The sequence below is a fragment of the Papio anubis genome, chromosome 12 (assembly GCF_008728515.1).
Source record: "Papio anubis isolate 15944 chromosome 12, Panubis1.0, whole genome shotgun sequence".
In the NCBI taxonomy this organism is placed as follows: domain Eukaryota; kingdom Metazoa; phylum Chordata; class Mammalia; order Primates; family Cercopithecidae; genus Papio; species Papio anubis.
The window spans coordinates 33,342,342-33,368,945 of NC_044987.1; the positions used below are offsets into that span (position 1 = coordinate 33,342,342).

General features: G+C 35.6%; 1 protein-coding gene and 1 non-coding gene across 3 annotated transcripts in view; both read right to left on the reverse strand.

Moving 5' to 3' along the window:
• ARHGAP42 (Rho GTPase activating protein 42) overlaps positions 1-26,604 on the reverse strand; it is a 313,699-nt gene that overhangs the window by 40,546 nt on the left and 246,549 nt on the right. For both annotated transcript variants that reach the window (XM_003910587.5, XM_009187162.4), the window contains 6 exons: positions 24,600-24,704; positions 21,471-21,600; positions 15,631-15,731; positions 13,636-13,745; positions 9,281-9,359; positions 7,800-7,839 (listed from right to left, as the gene is read on the reverse strand). In XM_003910587.5, coding sequence (XP_003910636.2) covers positions 7,800-7,839; positions 9,281-9,359; positions 13,636-13,745; positions 15,631-15,731; positions 21,471-21,600; positions 24,600-24,704 — 565 coding nt within the window. The remainder of the gene's footprint in view (positions 1-7,799; positions 7,840-9,280; positions 9,360-13,635; positions 13,746-15,630; positions 15,732-21,470; positions 21,601-24,599; positions 24,705-26,604) is intronic.
• On the reverse strand, positions 23,415-23,519 carry LOC116269930. The gene has a single exon (XR_004177737.1). It is a non-coding gene; the product is annotated as a small nucleolar RNA U13 (small nucleolar RNA).

Below are 26,604 nucleotides of genomic sequence, written 5' to 3' on the forward strand. Positions count from 1 at the left end.
AATAAAATCTTACTGAGAGTCAGTCTAACTGTAGGGTTATTCTACGGATGCTTCTGTTCTGACATATTCCATGGATCCTGTACTTAGCTCCCATCATGTGAGTAAATACAACACTATCAATCAATTCAGAGATGTGGAAGAATATACTGTGTTGGCAAAAATAACCATGAATTTTTGTTTCCTTTGCCCATCCTTTGCTTTGACTGAAAGAGTAGTTTCATGGTGCAGAAATAGTGTCCAACTTTGTTTAAGGCCAGGAAAACCTAAGGCCAGTTCTCAGCTCTAGTATCACTGCTGTATGTCTGAGGTGGTGGACATGTACCTATTATTTTATAAACTCAAGTTCCTTCATTTATAAAATGAGCGAAGTAACAATACCTAAGTTAAACAGTTGTAGTAAGATGAAGACAAATGGAATGAAACACTGAAGAGTGCCTAACAATGGAACAAGAGGAATTCAATGCTAGGTTTTTTTCCCTATCTGCTCCTGTCTACACGTCACTGCTATATGAAGGAAAACATAAGAAGAAATTATAAAAGAAGCCAGTCATTAGTTTTAACTAGATGACAGGGGCAGTAGTTACTCTTTCACTTGTTAGCTCTGTTACTAGGCATGGTTTTGATCTCTCTGTGCCTCAGTTTCCTCTCCTACAAAATAAAGGTAATAGTTTCTTCCTCATAGTACTGTTTAAAGATGAAGTAAGTTAACATTTGCAAAGCTCCTAGAATAGCATATGCTTAGAATATAGTAAGTGCTTTAGAGTATTGGCTCTTATCATTACCATTACTGACTAGAGAAGAATGCAAATCTCTACATATGTAAACTTCGTGAATAAGGCATTCTTCCCACATGGCTAAAATTACTAGGGCTTGAGGGACAGTCAGACACAATATTGATTTTCAAAAAGGCATATATCACTTTGTCACTTATTTAATAAGTTGGATATTAAGAAATGTCCCCATGTGATCATTATACTTCAATAAATACAATGAAAAAACATATCCTCTCACTAGAGTTAAACAGACTATAGCAAACTGAAATTACTGTTTACCCATATCTGTTGTCCCTCCCTGCAAGAAGATTATATTTCTCAGCATCCTTGAAGCCAGACTTGGTCATGTGATACTCACTAACAATGAAATATGAACAGAAGTGACACGTGTCTTTACCCAGTAGCCACTAAGAGCCAGTATGTGGCTTGTAATTTTCTTTTTCCCTTGTCACAGGATCAGCAATGATACAAAGGGAGGCTTCTCTACCAACTCAAGTTCCAGAGTGAAAACAACGTTGAGAGCCACCGCTGACCTATATGGACATGTACTATAAAGAAGAAATGAACCTTTATTGTCATCAGCCTCTGAGACTTGAGGATCGTCGATTACCAAGCATAACCTGGCCAGTTCTGATTTAATTGTATATAACTTAATTCACTGTGGCAAAACTCACTGAAATAAAGGCAACCCTACATAATGAACTTTTTTCCTCCCTTAACTAGAATATATCCCTTTTGACTACTGACTTGTCAATTCACATAACAAAGGCAGCAAAGTGCAGCAGTGGCAGGGCCTGTTGATGGTTGCTTTGCAAATAACCATCAACTATAGACAGTGCCTTCACTTTAGTACCCAGCGATTTCTGCTGAGGTCTGAAAAGAGGACAAGATGGCTCATATAGTTTGTCTTCCAAGGACTGTGGATGAGGTAGTCACAGGGATTGTCATTTCTGAGGGAAGTCAGGGGCAAACACATTCTGTAATGGAAAATGAGCAATTTTCCAAAGCCACAAAGGGGTTACTATACTTAAGGCATCAGTGCTCATGAGATTTCAACTAAAACGGGTCCTCTTAACCTCCAAAAAACAAACCATAAAACAAAAAATCACAAACACCTGAGAACTCTTCAGTGTTCAAAATGTCGATGGAAAGGGTTATTACTAAATCAAATTGCACCATTGAAAGGGCTGATAATTAATGATAATTCTCCTTCAGTGGAGGACAAAGTACTCCTGTGGCAACAGCACAGAGAGGAGGATAAGTATCCTACACAGGAGAAATATGGATTGCTGGTTTGGGTTCAATGCTTGGCCCAGAGCAGGCAGCCAATACATGCTTATTGACTGATGGCTTGCTAGTTACTGGTTTGTACCAGGATTGCTCAAGTACCTTCTCCGATGGGTTCTATTAGGGTTAGAGTTTATCAGCTTACATGAGCTATATTTGTGAACACTTTCCCAGTTCCAAGCCCTACCCCAGCCCTGTATCTCCTCCATTTTAGATAGAATCAGAGGGATACCCAGAATACAACTACTATCAAATTCTATAACATGAGAATTAGAATTCTATAACATTAATGATACTTGGCCTTCATGGGTGAGGGTAGAAGCAGAAGACCGATTAACTTAGTCAACTTAATATATTCAATCAAAAGTTCAGTTTAAACCTTTTTTTTTCCCCTATGTAAACTGTTCAGGGATAAAGCTTCTATTGAAACCTACAAAAAGTTTCCATAAGGCAGTTTAGCAGCACAAAAGCTATTAATCTCAACAGAATTCAAACAGCCATGAGGAAAGGAAAAAGAATAGTCTTCCACAGAGCTAACAAAGCAAAAGTCCTTGTACCTTCAATTTACTAGCAATTCAAAACCTAGTATGTCCTTACAGATGTAATCTACTTGACCTTACAGTACATTCTCAGGGTTGTAGCAAACAAAGCAACAAAGCAACACTTGTCTTTACTTTTCAGTTCACTTTGCTGATCTCCTGTTTCAGATTAAAAGGTCCCTTATCACAGATAAATAATATCATGCTATGTGTTAACTGAAATAAATAAAAAATAAATGAGTACATTTATCAATGTTCATGACACCTGCTGGACCTTTTCTTTTCTCCTTAAGGATGGGCAGTTAACTCTCCACAGCCCTGGCCCAAATTGTTCTTTCATTCTGCTCTGCCCATGCAGAGCACTTGAGCTACGACAATCTTCCTGGGTCTCTGTGATAAAAAGAAAACTGTCAATGATCAAAGATTGGGGGATTATATGGTAAAGAAGGAGGATGATAACCTAGCCACATCTGAGAACTTCCAGAACTCTCTAAACCACAAAATGAAGCCCAAGAACATTTATAACAGATGGTAATTGCATAGAATGATAAGGAGCAAAATAAGCTCATTGCTGTGGAGAATAGACACACAAGTACACTTGAGGAAAGTCACTGAAACATACAAGCAGAAGTTTAGAACTGTTGGGAAATTTCAAGATTATCTTCTGTTCCAATCCCTGCAATTTTGTATATAAGGACTGAATGTTAGGTGACTTTGTGATTACACATGTAAATACTGACTTTTATTAGTGGAAACATCAATGGAAAAGAACTTCCTTTTTCTTATTCACAGTACCTGGAGTAGAGTAGGTGCACAATGAAATATTGTTGAACTGACTGTATGAGAGAATGAGACCTAAGTGCCTTTTCTTTCACAATGCTCACTTTCTCCAGACCCAGGGTTGAAGGACCAGCTCAGAAGCCATCACACAAAACTCATATTTGAATGGGGACAAGGCTCAGGGCACCAATAGAGAATGTCAGAGAAAGAAAGCCTAGAAGAAATGTTAACTGCTTTTGCCTCTGTTAATGACTGGTCCCAAGATGGAGGTCTTGGGGCAGGAAAGGTATGTCATAAAACGTAATTTGTTCCTTTGAAAGATGTATTCAAATGGCAGAACTATGGAAAACATAAGGATGAGCTACTTTTCACAAAATGTCCCCCGTGGCATGGCTTGAGGACTAGTTTAGTGCTAATCTTAATTGAAATGCATGTCATTGAGGACTAGTTTAGTGCTAATCTTAATTGAATGGCACTTGTTTAATATCAATGACAGATATTACTACTAAAAAAATAAATTCATTCCCAAAGTCTTACAATTTCACTATATTGCAGTGTATTTTACAACGAGAAAAGTATTTGTAAATTCAATACCCTGTAATTGGTCAATATTTTGGTTTTTTATTTGATGTTTTTTCATAAAGGTGATTCAAGCTTTCCTTTCTGTTGAATTACACAAGTCTCATTTACGGCATCCATACTTTGAAAATGGTAAATTAAGAGTAACTATTAATACAAGGTAGGAAGACTTTTGCATGTTAGTCTTATAAAGAGTAGCATGAAACTACATTCACAGCATAATTTTATTCTTCATTCCATGGCATTTGTTCTCTGTAAATTCATACTATGGCCCTATTTTAGAACATTAGGTATTTCTTACACTGTTGCTTGTAGGATTTTCAGTGAAGGCACAAGATGTTATGATTGCTTCTAAATGGCTGGCATTCAAAATAAACTTTTACCTAAGTTTTATATTTTACCATCCTAAACTTCATTGTCTTCAGCAGTTCAAAAACACTAACACATATTATGCAAAACTGAGTTTCCAAAGGAGAACAAGAGTATTTTAGAGTAAGTGGAAGCCATCTGAATTATGGAGGATATAAACGAGCACTCTTCAAAGTGGCCGGTGAATTAGGGCTGGTACTGGTTTCCGATACCAATTACAGGAGAAGTTACATACTAAAATTGAGCAATGATACTTTTAGAGGAGTCAAATATCAACTAAAAAGAAATACAAGATCTCAAGAACAGGATGATGTACAAAAAAATATTTAGAGGGGTTGACAAAAAGAAAGATATAAACTGATTTAAACACTTAACACAATGAGCTCACATGACTTATTCAAGACCTAACAGGTATGAGAATTTCACAATCACTGAAACACAAATTTACCCGAAACAGGAGTTCGAGACCAACCTGGCCAACATGGTGAGGCCCCATCTCTACCAAAAACACAAAAAATCGGCTGGGTGCTGGGCGAGGTGGCATGTGCCTGTAATCCCAGCTACTTGGGAGGCTGAGGTAGGAGAATCACTTGAACCCAGGAGGCAGAGGTTGCAGTGAGCTGAGATCTTGCCACTACACTCAAGCCTTGGCAACAGAGTGAGGCTCCATCTCAAAAAAAAAAAGGCCTCACTCAGGTGAATTAGTAATACCACAATGTCCACCCCAGAGCTGCTGGCAGCTAAGTTCTGGAAAGTGAGTCCAATCCTGTGCCTTTAAGCCAGGGTTTCCTTTATTGGTAACACCTGCCATAGTCTTGACTTTTCAATAGGGTAGTGATTCCGTTTGGGTGAGGAAATTTGAATCTCCATGTGTGTGACAACTAAAAATAAGTGTAATTTTCAATAAGTTTAGTTTATGCAAAAGTAGTAAGACCTTTCGAAATCACTATGCATATTTGTGTGTATTTATTTAGAATGTTTACAACACTTAATTTTAACATAGTACTTAATCCCTGCATTTATAAAGTGATTTATTAGATTTAAAAAGTTGCTAGGTGTTTAAAAGATTATATTTGTCAGGATCACAAATCTGTCTAGTTAGGGTGACTTTGAGAGAATAACATTTACTATTTTGTCATCAGTTGATATGTCTAAAGAAATTTGACTGATTAAATGTACAAATGGGAGAATTCTGTTAGAATTATGAAAACAAAATAAAGTGAAAATGACTCAGTTTTAAAAGTTAGTGCAATTACAAATAAGATCTGTATATTGATTAAAAACAGGCTTCAAGTAAACATATGGCTTAAAATAAATCAAATATTAAAACTTAAAGCTTAAGATTCATAAATTTAAGCACTAAAGTAGAAGTTTGTAATATTTCTTCTATGACCAAAAATCTTCCCATGGGTAATAAAAGCCTACTGGTACTAATGAGAAGAAGAGCAAATCCGTGCTCAGCACGTGTCTCAGGAAAGGCCTGTATTGACTACTATGGAGAAGAGACGGGTTCTGTCACAAGGAGCTCAGAGTACTGGGTAGGAAACTAATACACCATACAAAAAGCCAGAGTGTAAGAAATTATATAAACACATGCACTCTAGGACTGCTACTTTTCTGAAACATGCACCATTTTATAACTATAATTGAAGGCACAGTGATGTTTCCGGTGGCTGATACTGCAGGATACCTATTTCCAGAAGAATGATCCTGTACTGCATGAAGATGCAGACTCCCTCTCCATCATAAGTACATTAGTTTTGGTGGTGCATTTAATTAAGCATCAGTATATTCTGATCAACTTGACTATGCCACCATTCAGAAGCCCTACTCAATACTGTATATAGGTGCAATTGTTTTCCATTAAGGATTTGTCCTTGGGTAATTTGAATGGGAAAGGATTAATCTTATAGTGGATATCAACAATCAAACTAATGTTAGAAAACACATTTCACATTCTTCTCAAATGCAATGTATACAACAGATTACCTTTTAGGTTATTATTAAGTATGAACATTTAGTACATACACAACTCTTACCATTTGGTTAATGTATCTGTGATTAGATAAAAGTTGGCAATAAAGGATTTTATACTAATCACTTTCCTTGATTCCAGTAAGGAAGTAAATGTGAAAATAAAAACTGGAAACAATTTTTTAAAGTATTATTTAAAAATAATTTTAAAATTGTAAGTTATTTAAATTATTATTGAAAGATCTTTTACATCATGCATTTTCTTTTGATAATTTCTGAAGTTAATCACTAGAAAGCATTTAATTCAGATAAAATAATAGGCTTTTTATACATTCAATATTTATAACTTTCAAATGAGTGCTTTCCTAGTTTTTATTTATTTCATTCTAACTTATATTTCCATAGCAATCTAAATGTCAGGGTTGGTCAGTGGCTCACGCCTGTAATCCCAGCACTTTGGGAGAACAAGGTTGGAGGGTTACTTGAGGCCAATAGTTAGAGACCAGCCTGGACAACAAAATGAGACCTCATCTGTATTAAAAAATAAAAATAAAATAAATAAGAAAAGTAAATGTCAGGGTTACTGAGTTTGTTTGAAAAATAAATTTAGAAGTCATAAGACAAAATCCATTGCATTACATAAAACTTGGAATTGCTCTGAAAGTTATACAAAATAACCCTAGCAACAAATACACAAATTAATTTTAAATATCAAATAAAATGACTATGTAAAGTACTTCTGGAAATACCCTAAACTAACCACAGAAAAAAGGTAGCAAGAGGTTGGCAGGTAATTAAAGAGGATTCAGAACATGATGAAAAACATATAAACTGTGTTTATAAAGAACGGCTACAAACTAATGATTTAGTAATAATATAGTAAAAACATCTTTTCCTACATATACCATGTGTAATGACAAGGTCCTTATATTTTACATTCTTAGTTACTATCCACTAAAACCAGCAAGAATTGTTTATGTCTTCAGTCTTATACCTGTAAGAAAACTGGAGCAGAGAAAATAAGACAAAGGAGCTCTCTACTGTCTTATATATTTATATTGATATAGATATATAAATATAGTATTTATATATAATTATATAATTTAGCTTGATTATTTATATATAATTATATATTATATATCATATATTTATTAACATAATTATACATAATAAAATATAATTACATCATATAATTATATATTATATATAATATATAAATAATTGAGCTAAATATCAACTTTCTCAAATCTCTATCAGAGATAAAGCAAGCCATGTAAATAAGTAAATAAACACCAAAGAAATAAAAATTAACTTTTGTTACTATAATACCAGTAGTTTGTGGTACATTGAGAAACATTTTAAATAAAAATTTCAAATTTGCTGTACCATGAGATCAATGGTGTTATACTATTTTCCCAGAATACTTACAATCATATAATGCTTCTGTGTTAAAAATGACTACATGATAAAATTTTAAATAACTATTAACATGACTTACTTTCTTCTTTCTTGCTTATAATGGCAGGCAGAGTATAAATCTAAAAAACAAAGGATGTCCATCAGTTACTTCCAGTTAATGACCCAGCACAAAAGATTAGCAAGGTGATATCTGTACATTAATACACAAAAAGAGTGTCTTGATTTCAAGGTCCTACAACTGCTGGGTCCATAGCACCATCTGTGTACCATCAACCAACTTCCTTCCTGTGGTTCAGATACCCTCACTTCCCACTCCTTTCCATCCGTGACTGTGCTGCCCTGGACAAGGTTCTACCTCCATCTGATTTATGCATCTTATTCTCTGCCCCAGTATGATGCATAAAGTTCCGTTCTCAGGAAGTATCTCATAATGGACTTCGCCTGATTGCTCCTTCTTCCAATTTCCTGCTTAGCATGTTCTCAGATGTACACAATCCTAACTTGTACATTGTTGGGTTAACAAACTATTCCCTAAATTTGCTCTAAGTCAGGGCTTCTCAACTATTTCTGGAAAAGAGTGAATTTTCTTTTAAATCTATTATTAACATTTGTGTAAAATATAATAAAATTGAAATAGAAAATAAAAAAATCAATGCAGAGTTCCAATTTTTCAATTAAATTTAACAAGCTTAAAATAACATAAGTGGCTACACGATTTTCTAAAGACTGAATCACCATTTCTGTACTGATCTTATTGTGGACTGGCAACACAGTTTGAGGGAGGGTTTCAAAGTCTGAGGACCACACTTTGTATGGCACTGTTGCTATACAGGTTCTTTGCCATCTAAAGAATGCTTCTCAAGTGACAGGATAGGGACTCTTATTTCCTCTCTGTGCTCACCCTCTACTGATCTAGTAACAGGTGACAGGATGGGGACTCTTATTTCCTCTGTGTGTTCACCCTCTACTGATCTAGTAACAGTGTTCTTTAAGAAAACAGACGGTGATGAATGATTCAGCCTCCTTTTTATGTAAGCCTTCCTATTTTTTGTAAGTAGACTATCATACTAATTTCAAAATAACTATTAAAAATGGAGATATGCATGCAAGTGAAAATGTCAAGCCACAGGCAGTTTTATTAAGCTATACTCTTTTAAAATGGTTTTGATGAGAGAATCAGTTCTTACCCTGAACCTTGTTCATCACTCTAATCACATGCCTAGTACAGGCCTTGCAAAGACGGGGCATGAGATAATTATTAACGGAATAAGATAACCTAATGGGTGCACCCAAGGTGATGAGTGTAAGTAATTTTTTAAGAAGTAATTTTAGGGTTTTAAATTAGTCCCAAAAGCCCCCTTATAAAGTAAGTCAGAAAGGTAGAGTTATGTGCCATGAGTGAGACTAGGAAAGCAGTAAAAGTCTCTACTCCCCTGATTTCGTTTTTTAATATTTTCAGTTATACTACAGGCAAAACATTGTATATTATGAAAAGCATTTCCATACATTATAATTATTAGGACAATAAAACCTAAATTATAGAATGTATCATAGTCTTACCGGTTCCTTGCCATCCATGGCTTCAAGCCAGAGTTTCCTATTAGCTTCTGAGAAGGCCTGTAACGTGATGATCCCATGCCTATTAAAAACAAATATTTTATATATTTACACATTTATTACTTTTAAAATCCTCAGTTAGCTAAAAAGATGAAATTTGAAGAAAAAAAGAGAAATGAAGAGAGAGGAGAAAAACATAGGAACTTTCTTTAAAAAGAAAAAGACTGAAGTATAATACTTTCAGAAAAATCACTGGGCATGCCAAAAAATATTTTTAATTCTAATGATCACAGGTGGTAAAACCATTAAGTGTTTTTGGTATAGGACAGTCTGAAGGAGACTAGTTTGAAACTATTTCCCTTGAAATGATCAAAGAGGATGAGAAAGTCACATTCTTCAAAGCCATCTATGAATTCCACAATATGAGAACTCGACCCTGATGTGGTGCAGTCTAGTCACTAAAAACAATTACAATGAATATGTAACAATGTGGAAAGCCTCATATCATAACTAGGTAATATTTAAAAAGACACTAAAACCAAAGCATTTCTCTATACCATGATGACAATATTGAAATGAATTCATTTAAAAATAATTATCTTGCATGCAGTCATTCTGAAATAGTTACTTGAGGATATACTTAAAGAAAGAAACAAAAAGTAGGGGGAGGAAGGGAGTAAACTAGCATATGGAGAAAAAGATATAAAATATAAAAAAGGAATTTACTTAAACAGAAAATTCAGGGATCTGTGAAGAGGAACATTGGGATGAAAATTTCATTATAAATATTTTATAATTAAAAACCTGGAATGACAAATAATAACCTACATCTCTTCTGCAAATGAGAACACAGATCATGAGAATCCTGAATATATATCAAGATAATCTGATGTTGGAGAATTTAAGCCAGTGTAGTAATACCAACAATAAAATACTGAAAATCAGTATTTGCTGGATATTTACTATGTGACAGGCACTGTGTTATGTTTCCTTAATTCTCTCATTTAATCCTGAAAACAATCCTTTGAGGTGGGTACTTATTATCCTTAATTTACAGATGAAAAAACCTAATTACAGAGTTTAATAAAGTGCTCCAAGGTTATATAACCGGAATATGTTAAGAGAAAGCACTAACATGTTGGTATTTGTCTACATAGAAAATCCAGAAGTCTCTACACAAAACTATTAAAACTAAAAAAGAGTTCAGCAAGTAGGTCAGATAAGAGATTGACATATAAATAAACGAACAGCCTCTCTATGCAGTAATCTTAACCAGTTAGGAAAACAAAATTCAACTCATAAAAAAGAATCCTATTCAAAATAACAATAAAAGGAAGGTACCCAAAAGTAAATTTGAAAAAAGATATGTAAAATATTCAAAAAGAGGTTTATTCCGCACCCACTGAAAACTTCACTGCAACTCCAGTCAAAATCCCAAAAGATATTTTGAGAAACAAGGGGAAACTTAATAAGTGGATCTTAAAAATCATAAGAAGGCAGGGCAAAAGAGTCAACATAGTTTAAAGCAGCCTAGGAATAGGGTCATTGCCATACTAGATACAGGCATACCTTGATGTATTTCTCTTTGCTTGATTGAGCTTTGCAGATACTGCTATTTAACAAATTGATGGTTTGTTTGTGTCAACTCTATATTGTGCATGTCTATTAGCACCATTTTTCCAACAGCATTTGCTCACATCATGTCTCTGTACCACATTTTGGTGATTCTCGCAATATTTGGAATTTTTCATTGTTATTATATCTAGCATGTGATATATGAACAGTGATCTTTGGTATTACTATTGTCATTGTTTTGGGGTGCCATTAACCATGGCATAAGATGGCAAACAGTCAATAAAAGTTGTGTGTACCACTGCTCCACTGACTGGCCATTTCCTCATCTCTCTCCCTCTCCTTAGTCTTCCTATTCCCTGAGATACAACAATATTAAAATTAGTCCAATCAATAATCTCATAACATTCTCTTAAGCCAATGTCTTATCCACAGCAAGGCCTTAACTGTCTTCAATTTTATGAAGGCTGAGAGAGATGAATAAGCTGCAGAAAAAAAGTATGAAGCTAGCATACTTCATGATGTTTGAGGAAGGAAGCCATTTGCATAATATAGAAGTATAAGATGAAGCAGCAAGTGCTGACGTAGAAGCTGCACCAAATTATACAGAAGATCTAGCTACAATCATGGATGAAGGTGGCTACAGTAAACAACAGATTTTCAATGTAGATGAAATAGCCTTCTGTTGGAAGATGCCCTCATTTAGGACTTTCACAGATAGAAAGAAGTCACTATCTGACCTCAAGGCTTCAAAGAACAGGCTGACTCTTGTTAGAGTTAACGTAACTGGTGACTTAAGTCAGAGCCAATGCTCATATATCATTCCGCAAATCCTAGGGTTCTTAAAAATTATGCTAAATCTACTCTACCTGTGCTCTACAAATGGAACAATAAAGGCTGAATGACAGCACATCTGTTTACAGCAAGGTTTACTGAATATTTTAAGCCACTGTTGAGACCTACTGCTTAAAGAGGCATATTTAAATATTTAAATATTACTGCCCATTGACAATACAACTAGTCACCCAAGAGTTCTGATAGAGATTTACATGGAGAATAATATATTCATGCCTGCTGACACAACATGTGTTCTGTAGCACATGGATCAAGGAATAAGTTAGACTTCTGAGTTATTATTATTTAAGAAATATATTTCTTTAGGCTTTCACGGCCATGAGTAGTGATTCCTCTGATGGATCTGGGTAAAGTATACTGAAAACCTTCTTGAAAGGATTCATTATTTTAGATGCCATCAAGAACATTCGTCCCTCATGGGAGGAAGCCAAAATATCCACATTAACAGCAGTTTGAAAAAAATTGATTCCGACTCTCAGGGATGAGGTGGAGGGGTACAAGACTTCAGTGGAAGAAGTTACTGCAGATGTAGTGAAAATAGCAAAAAAGCTAGAATTAGAAGTGGGGCCTTCTAGAATATGTGACTTTATTGCTGCAATCTCACAACAAAACTTGAAAGGACTAGTTGCTTCTTACGGATGGGCAAAGAAAGTGGTTTCTTGAGATGGAATCTTCTCCTGGTGAAGATGCTATAAACATTGTTGAAATGACAACAAAGGATTTAGCATATCACATAAACTTAGCTGACAATGCAGTAAGGCAGGGTTTGAGAGGACTGACTCCAATTTTGAAAGATGCCCTACTGAGTAAAATGTTATCAAACAGCATTGCATGGTGCAGAGAAATCTTTGTTGAAATGAAGAGTCAATTGATGTGGCAAACTTTACTGCTGTCTCATTTTAAGAAAATGGCCATAGCCACCCCATCCTTCAGTAACCACCATGCTGATCAGTTAGCAGCTACCAACATTGAGGCAAGATCCTTTGCCAGCAAAAAGATTACTACTCACTAAAGACTCAGATGACCATTCACATTACTTAAAATACTTTAAAATTAAGGGATGTATATTTTTTATACATAATGCTATTGCACACTTAATGGACTGCACTGTAGCATAAACATAACTTTTATAAGCACTGAGAAACTCAGAAATTTCTGTGACTAAGTTTATTATATTTGTTTTATTACAGTGGTTTGGAATCTAACCTGCAATATCTCTGAGTTATGCCTGTAGCTATAGGCTATGGTTTATGAGCATATATAGTAAGTCATCGTATACAAAGTGTATACATGGATACACACGATAAGCAAGTGTATTCAGAATATTGTGGTAGTAATGCAGGAGAAGAAAGACAGATCATGGATTACAGAGCAGAGAGCAAGGAGCATACCCCTTCTTATTGTAAACTTAAATCATAAACTCAGATTCATGACATTTATATCTCTTCCATTACTTTGGGCTAAGAATACCCAGAACAGTGCTTTGCACACAGTAGGCATCCTGGAGGCATTCAACTTAGTTGGCTGAAAGAAGCTTATGGTATTCCCACCTGCATCTTATTCCTTGGAAGCAAGGCCACCAAGCTCCAAAAGCCCACCAAAAGGCTGATCCTGGAGCCATGAAATATGCCATTGGATTCCTTCATGGTGATGAGGACCACGAGGCCACTACATACACTTTCTCCTAATACAGTCATTTATATTGATTTTTCTGATTCTGCTTTGAGTGATGCTACTGTTTTCCAGCATCCTGGATTGGATTTGCTTTTTCAAAAGCATTATGCAATAACAACATGAAAGAATGAAATAAACATGTATACTGTTTTTTAAAAGACTAAAAAACACTTGAATGCTGTTTCATGTTTATATTTAAATACAGAAAGACACAGTTTAGCTTATGAAAAAAATAAAGTGAAAAGAAAAGCTCAAACCTTTCAACTACTTCTATGTCAAAGCAGAATCGTTTGTCAATTGAATCTGTCTTTCGTCGGATACAAGATTTTAATTTAAACATTTCCGGTGAGCTAGTAACAAGACCATTCTGAAACAAGAAGAGTACCATAGTGTTAACACGCGGACAAGGTGAACTGAAATATATTAAATACATGAGCTCAAGTTGCCACATTAAAATGTTTAACAGTATAGGTTATGTATAAAGGTCACAATCACACCCTGTCTTTTTTTGATTCCTAATGTTAGCTGTCCGATCATAATACACAAAACCATTTGTTAATTAATGGCATATGCATGTTTTATTTAAAAGAATTATGTAACATGCCTGTCCAGTACCCTTCAACATATTTACTTACAATGTTAAATTATACTATAATGTACATTCCCTCAATACTTAGATTTAGAAAAGGTATGAAGTTACACAGTCACTTAACACCACAATTGGATATATAGAGTGCTTGTTAGGATACAACATTTGTTGCTCTTAATCAAAACTCCCTGGATTGCAAAGAGATTAGTATCATGTGTGTGTCTTTGTATCAGAGCCTTAAATGATAACTAGCTCAGGTTTACAAGAGAGCTACCAAAATAATATAGTTCCAGTATATACATGACATAATGCTATTGCTATCATATATATCGGGTTGGTGCAAAAGTAATTACAGTTTTCCCATTAAAAGTAATGGGAAAAAATGCAATTACTTTTGCACCAACCTAATACCATGTGATTGTTTTGCTGGTAACCCACTGCTACTAAAACTGACTCTCTGGACAAGATCCAACATAGGCCACATTCATAGGAATTCTCTTCTGTAACTGAGATGCCAGTCTATTTGAAGGGGAACATTTACCTAATGTGTGGTTAATTCTATCTTTGGTTGTGCACGTCATCAATTTATTAATGGAACTTTGGCTTGGTCTACTTACATTATTAACTCACTGTCACATATGTTGGATTTACAGTAGTAACTATTAGAGTAGAAACTAGGTGTGTTGTGGCACTTAATAACTTCCTGGGATGATAGCAACTAAGGTTTCTTTTTCTCTGGTATGTTCTCCTTTATTTTATGCCTTTCTGTTTGAATTATTAGACTCTGATGAATGCCCAAGTACAATAAGTTTCAACTGATGTATTTGAGTATGTGTCTAAGTTAGATCAACATTTACCTCTGCCATGATCTATACCACTAATTATCTGGGCGAGGCACTTACTTTCTACTAACTTCATTTCCTAATCTGTTAAAATAAGGCTGGACTAATTATCTTCAGTGTAACTCCCAGCTTTAGGGTACTTAGATTGTGACCTAATTAATTCACAAGTTCAATCATTTGCCATATCCATACTTTAAATCACAAGAAGATTATATGCCACAGACAATAAAGCTCTCTGCAGCATTTCCTCAAACAAAGTACACTGTATTCTATATTGTGCACTAGCCATGTGAGACATTCATTCAGTGACCAATTTACTTTTGGGGTAAATGAGCATCTATTGGTTTCTTCTGAGAAACCTTGTTAGCCAGCGTTTTGGTAAACAGTATGCAGTGCGGAAGGGGACAAGGCATGCAGGGGCAAATGCAGCCTCCCACAGAGGCTACCCAGGGGAAAGATACAGAATCCCTGAGCCTGCTCCAGCCATTGACAGTCCCTCCCTGGGCTGCTAGCCAACCAACAGCATAGACAAATAACTCTGCTGCCGGAAATGTAAGATGATACCTCTGTAATCTACTGAAGGATCACTACATTTAACTCTACTGCTTATAAATATGTCATGGCCAAGTTAAAAGAAGACCCTGGCTACTCTTTTCAAGTCATTCAGCTCATAAAAATGAGAGAAAACATTTGACTTTCTTCTTTTTTTGTAAATGGGTACATGTTAACTACAGAAACAAATGTGATTTTTTTTTTCTTTTAATTCCATTACTTAAATAACAAACAGTTTAAAAAGCAAACAAAGAACAAAACTAACTCACCATTTTCCCACTGGATTTCATTTCTGAAACACTCATTGTAAATGTTTTACTTCCCTTATCATATGTACAATAATGTTTAATCCATGTAAAACCAAGCGGACCTAATGTAAGGAAACAAAACATGTTTTCAGATTTTGTTAATAAATGATTTGTATCAAACTTTGCACATTCTCCAGTGCTATGATACACAACTGAGTATCTCCATATACCATGCTAGTTTGTAACATTTACTGTGCATGAGAAAGAACAGAGAGACAGCAGTATAGGATAGAGAGTCTCAGAATCAGACAATGTGGCTTTACTTGTAGCTCTGACACCGACTTTGTAAAACTTTTAAGTTACTTTGGATCTGAACTTCAGTTATCCCACCTGTAAAAGTCATATACTTGTACCCCATAGAGGTAGGAAGAATGAGGAATAAGAGTCTGAATTGTTAAAAATGGTCTCCTTACTTCTACCTGTATTCTTTACTCTCGTAACTGTCAGATATATATTGTTAAAAATGTAGCCAGGTCACTTCACTCCTGTGTTCAGAACCCTCTAGTGCCTTCCCATCTTACTCCCGATAAAAATCAAAGAGCCTATTATCCACAAGGTTCCAAGTGAGTGGCCTCCCATTCTTTTCCCCATCTCACATCCCACTGCTTTCTGCCTTGTGCACTCAGCTCCAGCTACACTGCCCCGCTTGCTGGTCTTTGAACACAATGGAGGCATTCCTACCCAAGGGCATTTGCAGTTGCTGTTTCCCAGGCCTGGACTACTTTTCCTTTAGATACCTGCATGACTTGCACTGTTACCTCCCTTCAGGCCTTTTCCTAAATGTAGCTTTCATAATATGGCCTTTCCCGTGGAGATATCTAAGATCTAAATACCCTCACCTTGATATTTATCTCTTTCTTGCTTTCATTTCTTAGCCATTATCACTGTCTGAAATATGATTTGTTTCACTAATTTAGACCATTTATTGTGTGTCTCTGCCACAAGATTTTAAGAATCTATGTGAGCAGGAACATGTGATGTTCTGCTGACTAGGATATGAATTGTTAATCCTTACAACAGAGCCAGACATACAGTTGTCAGTCAATATTGACAAATGAATAATGAATAAAGGAATGAATCACGCATCTAAGACTTTACTAAGTTCTAAGACTTTACTGACCTTAGAGTTATTTCCTCTTACTCCTAATCTGGAAAAAACAAATTCAAATTACTCTTTAAAATGAAAATAATTTCCACTATCTATATGAGAAGGAACTTGTATGTGTAATGTTCACTTTCTTTTCCCCCCCAAAATACCATGTAACCCTTTCCCATAGCACCCATGTTATTGTCCAGTATTCCCCTCCTTAGGGAATTTACCAGAGAGTAGAATGCATTGTTAGTTCAATATTAGTTCTAAGACCATGGTGGAAGACCTTCATAGGGAAGCCAAGTATCCTGTACCCAAGCACCATAGTGGGTTGAGTGGACTGAAAATGGTGCTTGCTTTCTATGTATTAATAGCATCTCCAACCAGGGACCCATCTTGCTTAACACCTGAATTTTTCTAGCAGCTACTATGCACATGTTTTTGCTGGCTTCATTTCAGAACCATGTTTAAAAGAAAGAAATTGAAATATTAAAAAGTACCTCTTGAGAAAAGTGTTTCATGAGCCATTTAATTTTTTTCTTTAATAATAATGCCCTTGGTATCAAGTTTAATACTTAAGCCACTCCAGATTTTAAAATTGCAGGGTGCAGTCATACACTTTATCATCACAAAAGACTATTACAATTAACTTCAATTCCGTTTGGGGACCATTTCACACTATAATACTTAATAATACTTGTTGATAATTCTGTTACATGTGATGTAAAATACCTAAAGACTTAAGAGCTAATTAGTGGAAAGTGACTGGATAGATATTCTCATATGTAGTGACTTCATTATGTAGGTAGTAATATATGAAGCAATATTAGCTATAATTTTAAAATAGAAATGCTGCAATGCTCTGATGACATTTTAAACCAAAGACCCTTTTTCCTGCCTCCATCTTAAGTTCAGAACGTCCTGCATTTAATCCTCGAGTTTGCTGCAAACACATGCTGCTTTCTTTAAAGCTGACTGGCACTAGGCCAGGGCAGATGCTCTTAGACAGGCAATTCTAAAGTCCCCAAAAGTGTCTGGGAAAATAAAAATTGATTACAGCTCTAAAGTTGCAAAATAAAAGCTGTTTAATTATCTCACCCAGTAATCATTTAAGTTGCTAAGATGAATATTTGCAGTGTGGAAGGGGAATGAACATTCATCGAATACCTTCTTAGTGCCCATATTTTATCTAAGAACCTTTATACCAGACATTATAAAGAACATTTTAAGAAAACAGCCTGCGACCGAGAGATGGCAGTACTTTCATCAATAGGGCATGTGACTGAAGTTGTTCTTTTTAGAGAAATGATATTTTCAAGCTGTTTTAAGAATTAAATGAGACAGGCCAGGCATGGTGGCTTATGCCTATAATCCCAGCACTTTGGAAGGCCGAGGCGGGAGGATCACAAGGTCAGGAGATCGAGACCATGGTGAAACCCTGTCTCTACTAAAAATACAAAAAATTAGCCAGGCACGGTGGTGGGTGCCTGTAGTCCCAGCTACTCAGGAGGCTGAGGCAGGAGAATCGTGTGAACCCAAGAGGCGGAGCTTGCAGTGAGCCGAGATTGCACCACTGCACTCTAGTCTGGGCGACAGAGCGAGACTCCGTCTCAAAAAAAAAAGAATTAAATGAGACAAATATAAATTGCAAAGAATAGTAAGAGCCCACAGTAAGCACAGTATTATTATTATTGACACTACCAAGAATAGAGACATTTTACATATGATATCTCTAATTCTTGCAATATTATGACAGGGGTTTAAATCCCTCTTTTATAAATGAAGAGAGACTGAGCTCAGAAAACTATTGGCACAAGTCACAGGTCAGCACAGGCACAGAATTTCAATATGGCTCTTACTCTGGAACCCCTGGCTCTTTCGGTTACACTGAAGTCTAGCAGAATGTGATTTAATGCATGCCTTGAGGTGGATAACATAAACACCCCATATTCGGGTAGAGTGGAACTCTGTCTAAACAGTTAAGCCTACCCCATCACATCCATCTCCATTTATCACTCAATTTATGGCTTTGATATTTATTTGACATTGATCACTGGCTGCTAATTGTATAAGTGTGTCTTATGCTTTCAACTACAGAATAAAAACTTGAAGTCAAGTATTTATCTCATTTTTGTCCCCCACAAGAACTTATCTACCCAGTGATAGCAAGTACACAATCAATACATCTTAGTAAACTGGTTAGATTGTTTTTAATGTAAACACTTCCAAAGATCCCAAGTGAGAAGGGGCTTTGGGTATTTGCTCCTCATATAAAAGTAATTCCAAAAGCATATAAATATATTCCTTTTTCTTTAGATCCCTTGGCAAAGGGAATAGGGGAAGATGATAGGTGGGAAAAGACAGGAGGAAGAGATTATAATGAGGCAAGAGAGAATTTCTGAAGGTGATGAATGTGTTCATTATGTTGTAGTGTAGTGATGGCTTCACAGGTGCATGCATATGGCAAAATTTATCAATAAATGTCTTAAACAGGCGCAATTAATTTATGCCAATTAGACCCAATAAAGCTATAAAATAATACAGGCAGATACAGATCAAATCAAGATGGAAATTGTCTTGGGGGAGGAAAAATATCAACAAAGAGAGTGTTAATAAGGAGAATTGAACTGTGAGACCCTCCAATTCAGACACTGCTAAGGGTCCATCACAACAGGGGCATAACCGAAGAAGCCTTTTAGAAGGATCTGCTGGAAGCACTGTAGAAGATGCATTAGATGATGTGCAAGCCTGGAGGCAAAGGGGGAACAGTTAGGAGGTCACTGCAAGGGTCTCGCCTGGGCGAAGGCAGTGGAGATGGAGAGAAGGTATGGAATCAAAGGATATCGAGAAGACAGAATAGACAGATTTGTCCCAAGGCTACAGAGAGACACTGGTGCTAAGGATGGATTGCCTTGACTTCTGCAGCCTACGAGAGTGGGTGGTGCCATTACGAGAAATTTAAAAAAAAAAAACTCAGAGGAGAGGTCAGTACCACAAAGGGCTTTATCATCGGTCTAGAATGACCCAGAGAAGTTAAGCATCTTAGAACAAAAGATACCAACATCAGGTAAGTGCATAAAACACTGTGCTTAGTCCATCCATATAACCCCCAAATTATTGAAGGGCCTATGCTTATAGACTGACCCAAATGTCCAAGAGCCTGACAATAGGTAGGCAAACCATGGTTCCACCCAGTGGGTGCACTCACTACCAAGTAGGACCGAATATGATATATTTGAAGATTATGTACAAAATAATATTGTAAGCTAATCTAAAGGTTTTTTGTTTAGGATAAAATATTGTGTGCCCACAAAGATTTCAGCAAGTGTGTAACACCTAGAAAAATATTCAAGAAACAAAATATAATCAGATCACAATGAATACAAAATCCAAGGATGGCACCTCCTCTATCACTTGCATGTTTACTTCCCTCACTGGCAACAAATTCTTCCAGTGGCCAAATATTTTATTGGTAGAAATGTGAGCTCCTTTCAATGTACTGTCACATGAAGGCTCTCGAACCTGGACAAAATCATTTAAAATAAATATTCAAAAATTTCCTTAGAGTCCTTTCGAGGCTTGAGTAAAAAACATAACAATTAAATAAAAAAGAATAAAAATTTCCTTAGAGTCCTAAATGAAATCTATATACCCTACTGACAAGCCAAGGGACTGGTAATTTTTCATGAACTGGGGGAGGGTAAAAGCTACTTATTATGCACTAATTATAGAGTACCTAGGCAGATCACCAGTTTTATCATGTTTAGATATGAAAACAGTAGACTGGCCAAGGTAGATAGTTATGAGAGAGAAAAATCCTAAAACCCAGATCTCTTGAACCGGCGTTCCTCTATCATCAAGTCCATGCAGTAATAAATGTTTGCAGAGTCTGCTGGATCAAATCAAATTTGTGTGTGTCCTGCTCTCCAACACATGAGCATCACTTAATCATGTTGCACATACAGTGTATCAAAAGCCTTTCACATTGGTCCACGATGGGCTGGAAACACACACAACTGTTTCTTCACCAAAAACAGCACAAGAATGATGCCTTAGGGCATATCCGGTTTGAAAGTGTTAATGTAGTCAAAATAGTCCAACTAGTTCGACTTAATGACAAGTAACAGGCACAAAAAAACTCCAGTTATACAAGTCTGAATGGCTTTTTAATATTTTTGAGAGAAAAATGTCCTCAGTGTGAGGCAATTATAATCATGCTCTATCGGCCTTGGTACTTATTTCCAAACCTCAAGAAGTAAAGAGTGCCAATTTGACATTACCATGATTACCAATTTTACACCTGAAAACTGACAGGGCACAAAATTAAATAAAATAATGCCAACAGAGGGTAAAACTATTATCACAGTCACCAGGATGATTGATCCCAATAAAGGCTTTGGTTTGCAATTTTCCATGAAACTTTAAGTTGAGATTAAGTATCACAATTAAATGCTAAAACAGAACTCATGTTATGGTATGAGTGAAGACTGTAAGTTCCAAGTTCAACAATATGCCAACTTAGACATCCTGATGGCAAAATGTGGAAAAGCTTCCTCACTTTGGTCATGGTTGGGGGGAAAGTAGATATAAAGCTGTAAGAAATTTCAGTCCTCCTACTTGAAGGAAATACTACTAACCAAGTCATATCTCATGGAAATATTAACAGATGGCTAAGTCATAGGAGGCGTGAATTTATGTCTTTGTGACTCACGTTTCTCCTGGACATACAGATAGCCTTCCATCGTCCACTGGCTGGGTGGTCTGTAGTCCTGGTTGGCAGATTTCATCCTTTGCATCAACCGCTCTACCTCTTGTCGAGTACTTTCAAAATTATTCCTCGTCTTAAGTAAACAGAAACAATAATTTCAGTCATTGTTTTCTACTAAGTTTTAGAAACATCTAGACTAATATTTTGTTTAGTTTTTATTTATTTATTTTTGAGACAGAGTATCATTCTGTCACCCAGGTGCGATCATGGCTCACTGAAACCTTGACCTCCTGGGCTCAAGTGAGCCTCCTGCCTCAGTCCCCACAAGCAGCTGGGACTACAGGCACACACCATCACACCTGGCTAATGTTTTGTAGAGATGGGGTGTCACTATGTTTCCCAGGCTGGTCTCAAATTCCTGGGCTCAGCGATGTGTTTGCCTCCCAAAGTGCTGGGATTACAGGTGTGAACCACCTGACTGGCCCAGAAAAATGTTTCAAAACTGCAAATCGTACAAAGATGACCTTGATTCTTTTGGCACTATTCACCACATCTATATCTTTGTGACGTTGGGTCCCAAGGTCTGATTTTGAACCGATTTAGTGAAAACGTCTCTGAATGACCTTCTGCATGTTTCTCTTTGAATCTCTGTGTGTGTGTGTGTGTGTGAGACTTTCTTCCTATTTTCACACTCCAACATTATTACTTAGAGAGTAAACTATGGCAATTTAAAAAATATAAGATGCACTACGTAAAATTTGAATTCCCTAAATACCTAAGGTAAAAAACAGATATATAGGGACTTAGTTTCTTTTGAGGGAAAAAACAAAATAAGTTCATACACTTTTGATACATGTGGCATTGAACAAGTCAAGAAAAAAAGTTTGTCACCACAGTTCCAAAGGCTATTTTCAAAGAAACATCATGTAGCTTTACTTACTAGCACAGGTATTACTAAGAGGTGAGTGTATAAATTAACTCATAAAAATCAACAGGTTTCCAAGTTCTAACTTCTTCTGTGGTAAGAAATAGATTACTCACTTTATATCAAGTTTACTTAAGCTATAGGAAGAATCAGGCTTTTCTCTATGAATACCCCTTTTGCATTACCTCAAAAATATGCTTCTGAAGATATAATAATCACCATCACCTAACTCTAAGGAGTTCATGCCTCATTGAAAAAAAAAAATCTCAAAATGAGCAAAATTTTCTTGTCACTTTCATTATTTTTGTCTTTCAAACATAAGGGTCTAATTTTTTTTTTCCCCAATTCCTTACCTCTCTCCTATTCCTGAATCCTAGGAATCTTAATGTCATTTTATTCAATGTGGAAGTAAATCATAAAGATACTTCATCTTTTATAATTTTCCCTTTTAATAGTAACTGTAAAAGCCTAAATACATTCCATATGGAAAAACAATAGAATTAATCAAACGTGAAATTGATTCTGCTAGAAAATCTAAGTTAAATAAAAGCTAAAACTCAAAACACAAGGGAATAAATCCCCTTACACATTTCTTATGGGGCATTCTAACTCTGTAGTTTTATTTACTGGACATTTCCACAACGGCAAGAACCAGATAAGCAGAAAAACATACACTTTGTAGAAAATTAAGCGAAGGTTTTCCAAATGATTTGGGCTATATAGTACTTGGCAGTCAGGGTTTCAGTTATAGTAAAACCTCAACAATTAGGACATCATTATTTGTCAGGTTTGATAACGTGAAATGGCTTGGCCCAACTTTTGGGTGTGTTTTTATGTCAATGCAAGTGTTGCTCAGCATTTGAACATCAGAATTTATATAATGATGTAATCAGAGACTAAAAGGATTGATTAGACTACTTTACAAAATAAATTCTGATAGAAATAGATGACCTGTATGGAAATAATTCTCACTTTAAAAATTTTTTTTATTTTGTATTTATTTTTCCTTTTTTTTTTTTTCAGGTTAGACGGGTAATGTGCTGAGACTGTAACAAGGTTCAGAGGGTGGCACGTCTCACACATGTGCGTGAACACCCGGACACCATGCCCATTAACCACAAAAGGATCTCTCGCTTATATCTTAAAGCAGTTATTCTGAATGGCTCAAAATCACATTCAAACCTGTTATTTGAAAATAATAAATAGCACATATTTTATATTCAATTTCAGAGAAAGATGAGATCTTTGTTATTAAAGTACAATCCTTCATTTCACAAATAAATTTTGCTCTCTTAAAAATCAGACTTCTCAGGCTAGGCACGGTGGGTCACACCTGTAATCCCAGCACTTGGGAGGCCGTGGTGGGTGGGTCACCTGAGACCAGCCTGACCAACATGGTGAAACCCTGTCTCTACCAAAAATACAAAATTAGCCAGGTGTAGTGGTGCATGCCTATAATCCCAGCTATTTGGGAAGGTGAGGCAGGAGAATCGCTTGAACCCGGGAGGCGGAGGTTGCAGTGAGCCAAGATCATGCCATTGCACTCCAGCCTGGGTGACGAGCGAAATTCCATCTTAAAAAAAAAGACTTCTCTAAGGTCTTGTTTTCTTATTTCCAGTATTTTCTTTTCTAGTTTTCTTGAGGTATAATTGACAAATAAAAATTGTATAGTTAACATGTACAATGTGATGTTTTAATATATGTATACATTATGAAATTACCACAATCAAGTTAATTAATATATCAATCACCATATAGTTACCATCTGTGTATGCTGAGAACATTTAAGACCTAAACTCTTAATAAATTTCAAGTATTCAATACAGTATTATTAACTATAGCCAACATACTGCAAATTAGCTCTCCAAAGTTATTCATCCTGCATCACCCAGTAAATTAGTAAGAACGCTGGATGAAGGCAAAAGTTAATAAACTTTCAGGTGTCTCCAACTGGGTAATATTTTTATAAAATTTGCTAGTATAAATTTTTCTAACTAAGATTAGGGTTTTGTGGGGTGTATTTTCCACTAGCAGCTAGAAAAAAATTGTAATACATTTATAAAGTGGTTTTTCTTAATTCTTGAATTTTACTATACTTGGGCAAGTATTTGAAAGATTCCAAGGTTCAACTTGGTTATAACTTAGTTGCCCTGTGAAATCAGATTTGCAGATTTGCTGAGAGAGAGTAAGAACAGGTATATGCTTACATTCTGCAAGTTGAACTGCAGCTGTTGCTTATACGGTGCAAATTCCTGGGCAAGTTCATATCCCTCGTGGTAAAAAGTAAATAAGCCCTGAAGAAATGACAAAAGCTGCAAAGATAAAGAGATAAAGAACCATGAAAATGTGTTGTAATGATCATTTAATGATATAAAATAGGGAGAAAATTATATTTCATTATAATTCCTCAAACTAATACCTTTTCAATGGCTTTGGCAAGGCAGGCAATAGATTTACAATTATAAAACAGAAACCACAAAAGGATTTTTATTTTCCTTTTGGTAAACAGTAATTTAACTTTTGAGGCTGATCAAGGACATTTGTCATGTTAACTATTCTGCTATTCAAATGCATTGAAGAAATATCCAGAAGAGACCACTAAGATAATGACTAAAGTATAATAGCATAGATCCCACCCTGCAAGAACTTCTAATCTAAACAAGGGGATAAAAGATGTGCGATGTAAGGAAGAGCAAACCAGTAAATCACAGATAAGAAGTACCCAAGGGAAGGAATGGGAATTTGGCCAGATGAAATTAAGAAAAAGTATCACAAGGTGGCAGTACTGATCTGAGTATTGAATAGACAACATTTTAGCAAAGGAATGGGAAGAACCCAGAGGGAATTGGTGAGCAAAATCACTGAACTAGATAACACAGGTCTTTCATTACTGAGAAAGTAAAATCTTTACAAAGTCATAATTTCTATGATCCTAACCTTCTAATCTCAAATTCATATGTGTATTTCTGTTTTTATCCATAAATTAAGACAGGCTCTCCATGGAATTATAGGACACAGGTTATATGGAACATTATATTGGAAAAAAAAATTATTTAAGCATTTTCATTTCATTCACAGGGATTTTATTTCACAGACTTGTATACTAACCTAATCTTTCCCACAACCTCTTCCTGCGATAAAGTTAGAAAACATTTTTGAAAAGTCACTCATAACTTATCTGTAACTTATTATTTTAAATTAAGGAAGAAACACAATTTGAAACCATTTTCTCATGTAAATAATATGCAGCCACCTCTTCTGTCTGGGTAGGCAGGGAGGATTCAGCTAAGCATCAGGCACATGTGCTACGATTTCCAACAGATAAACACTGGTTCTATCTGAAAACAATGACCTCATGTTTTTCTTCCTACAAACAAAGTCATGTTCATTTCAGAAAACATTTTCAAGCCATTTTTGTTGTTATATGTTAAGGACTTTTTTTCTCTTGTTCAAACAGTCCTGATAGTGCACCAAAATGTAGCATTTGCCCTTTTATAAATATTTTACACTGTCAGTTTTACGTCATCTAATACTATCAAACCTAAATATTCAATAGATTACAATGATGCTATATCAAATTATCCAATAAAATAGTCTACCTGAATGCATATAATATAGCATAAACAAAACTGCAGCTTAAATTGGATTAAAAAATACCTTTAATAAAAGTTTGCATATATAGATTTAGAGCTTTTCAGAGAGAAAAGAAAATACTTTTAAAATATATATATATATATATAAAACGGTAGTCTTCTAAGCATTCAACTAACAGTTTATGAAGTTGCTAAGGAAGTATTGTTTCATGTTTTACCATTTATAATTAATCCACAATTAAACTGTCTTGTTACAAACTGGATGCGATACAAAGCAGGTGCTGCTTTAAAAGCATCATCAGTATAAAAGTTAATTAAACTTGTAAAGAAGATTTTAAGAATATCTGTGATAAATCTTCTATAAAACAATGAATCCCCTGAGATCCATCTTTTCTAATATTCTTGGTTTCTAGAACACGGAAAAAAGACAAAGCACACTGATGTTTTCAGAAGCATGAAGTAAATCATTCCGAACCACACCCAGAACACTGCTAAAAATTCTAACAAATGGTCAATTATGATTCTTTGGCCACAGAAGTTTCCAATACATTCAAATGCTATGCCATGGCTTGATGCTCCAGCCCTAAAGGACTAATACTAATCTGAAAACATGAAATCC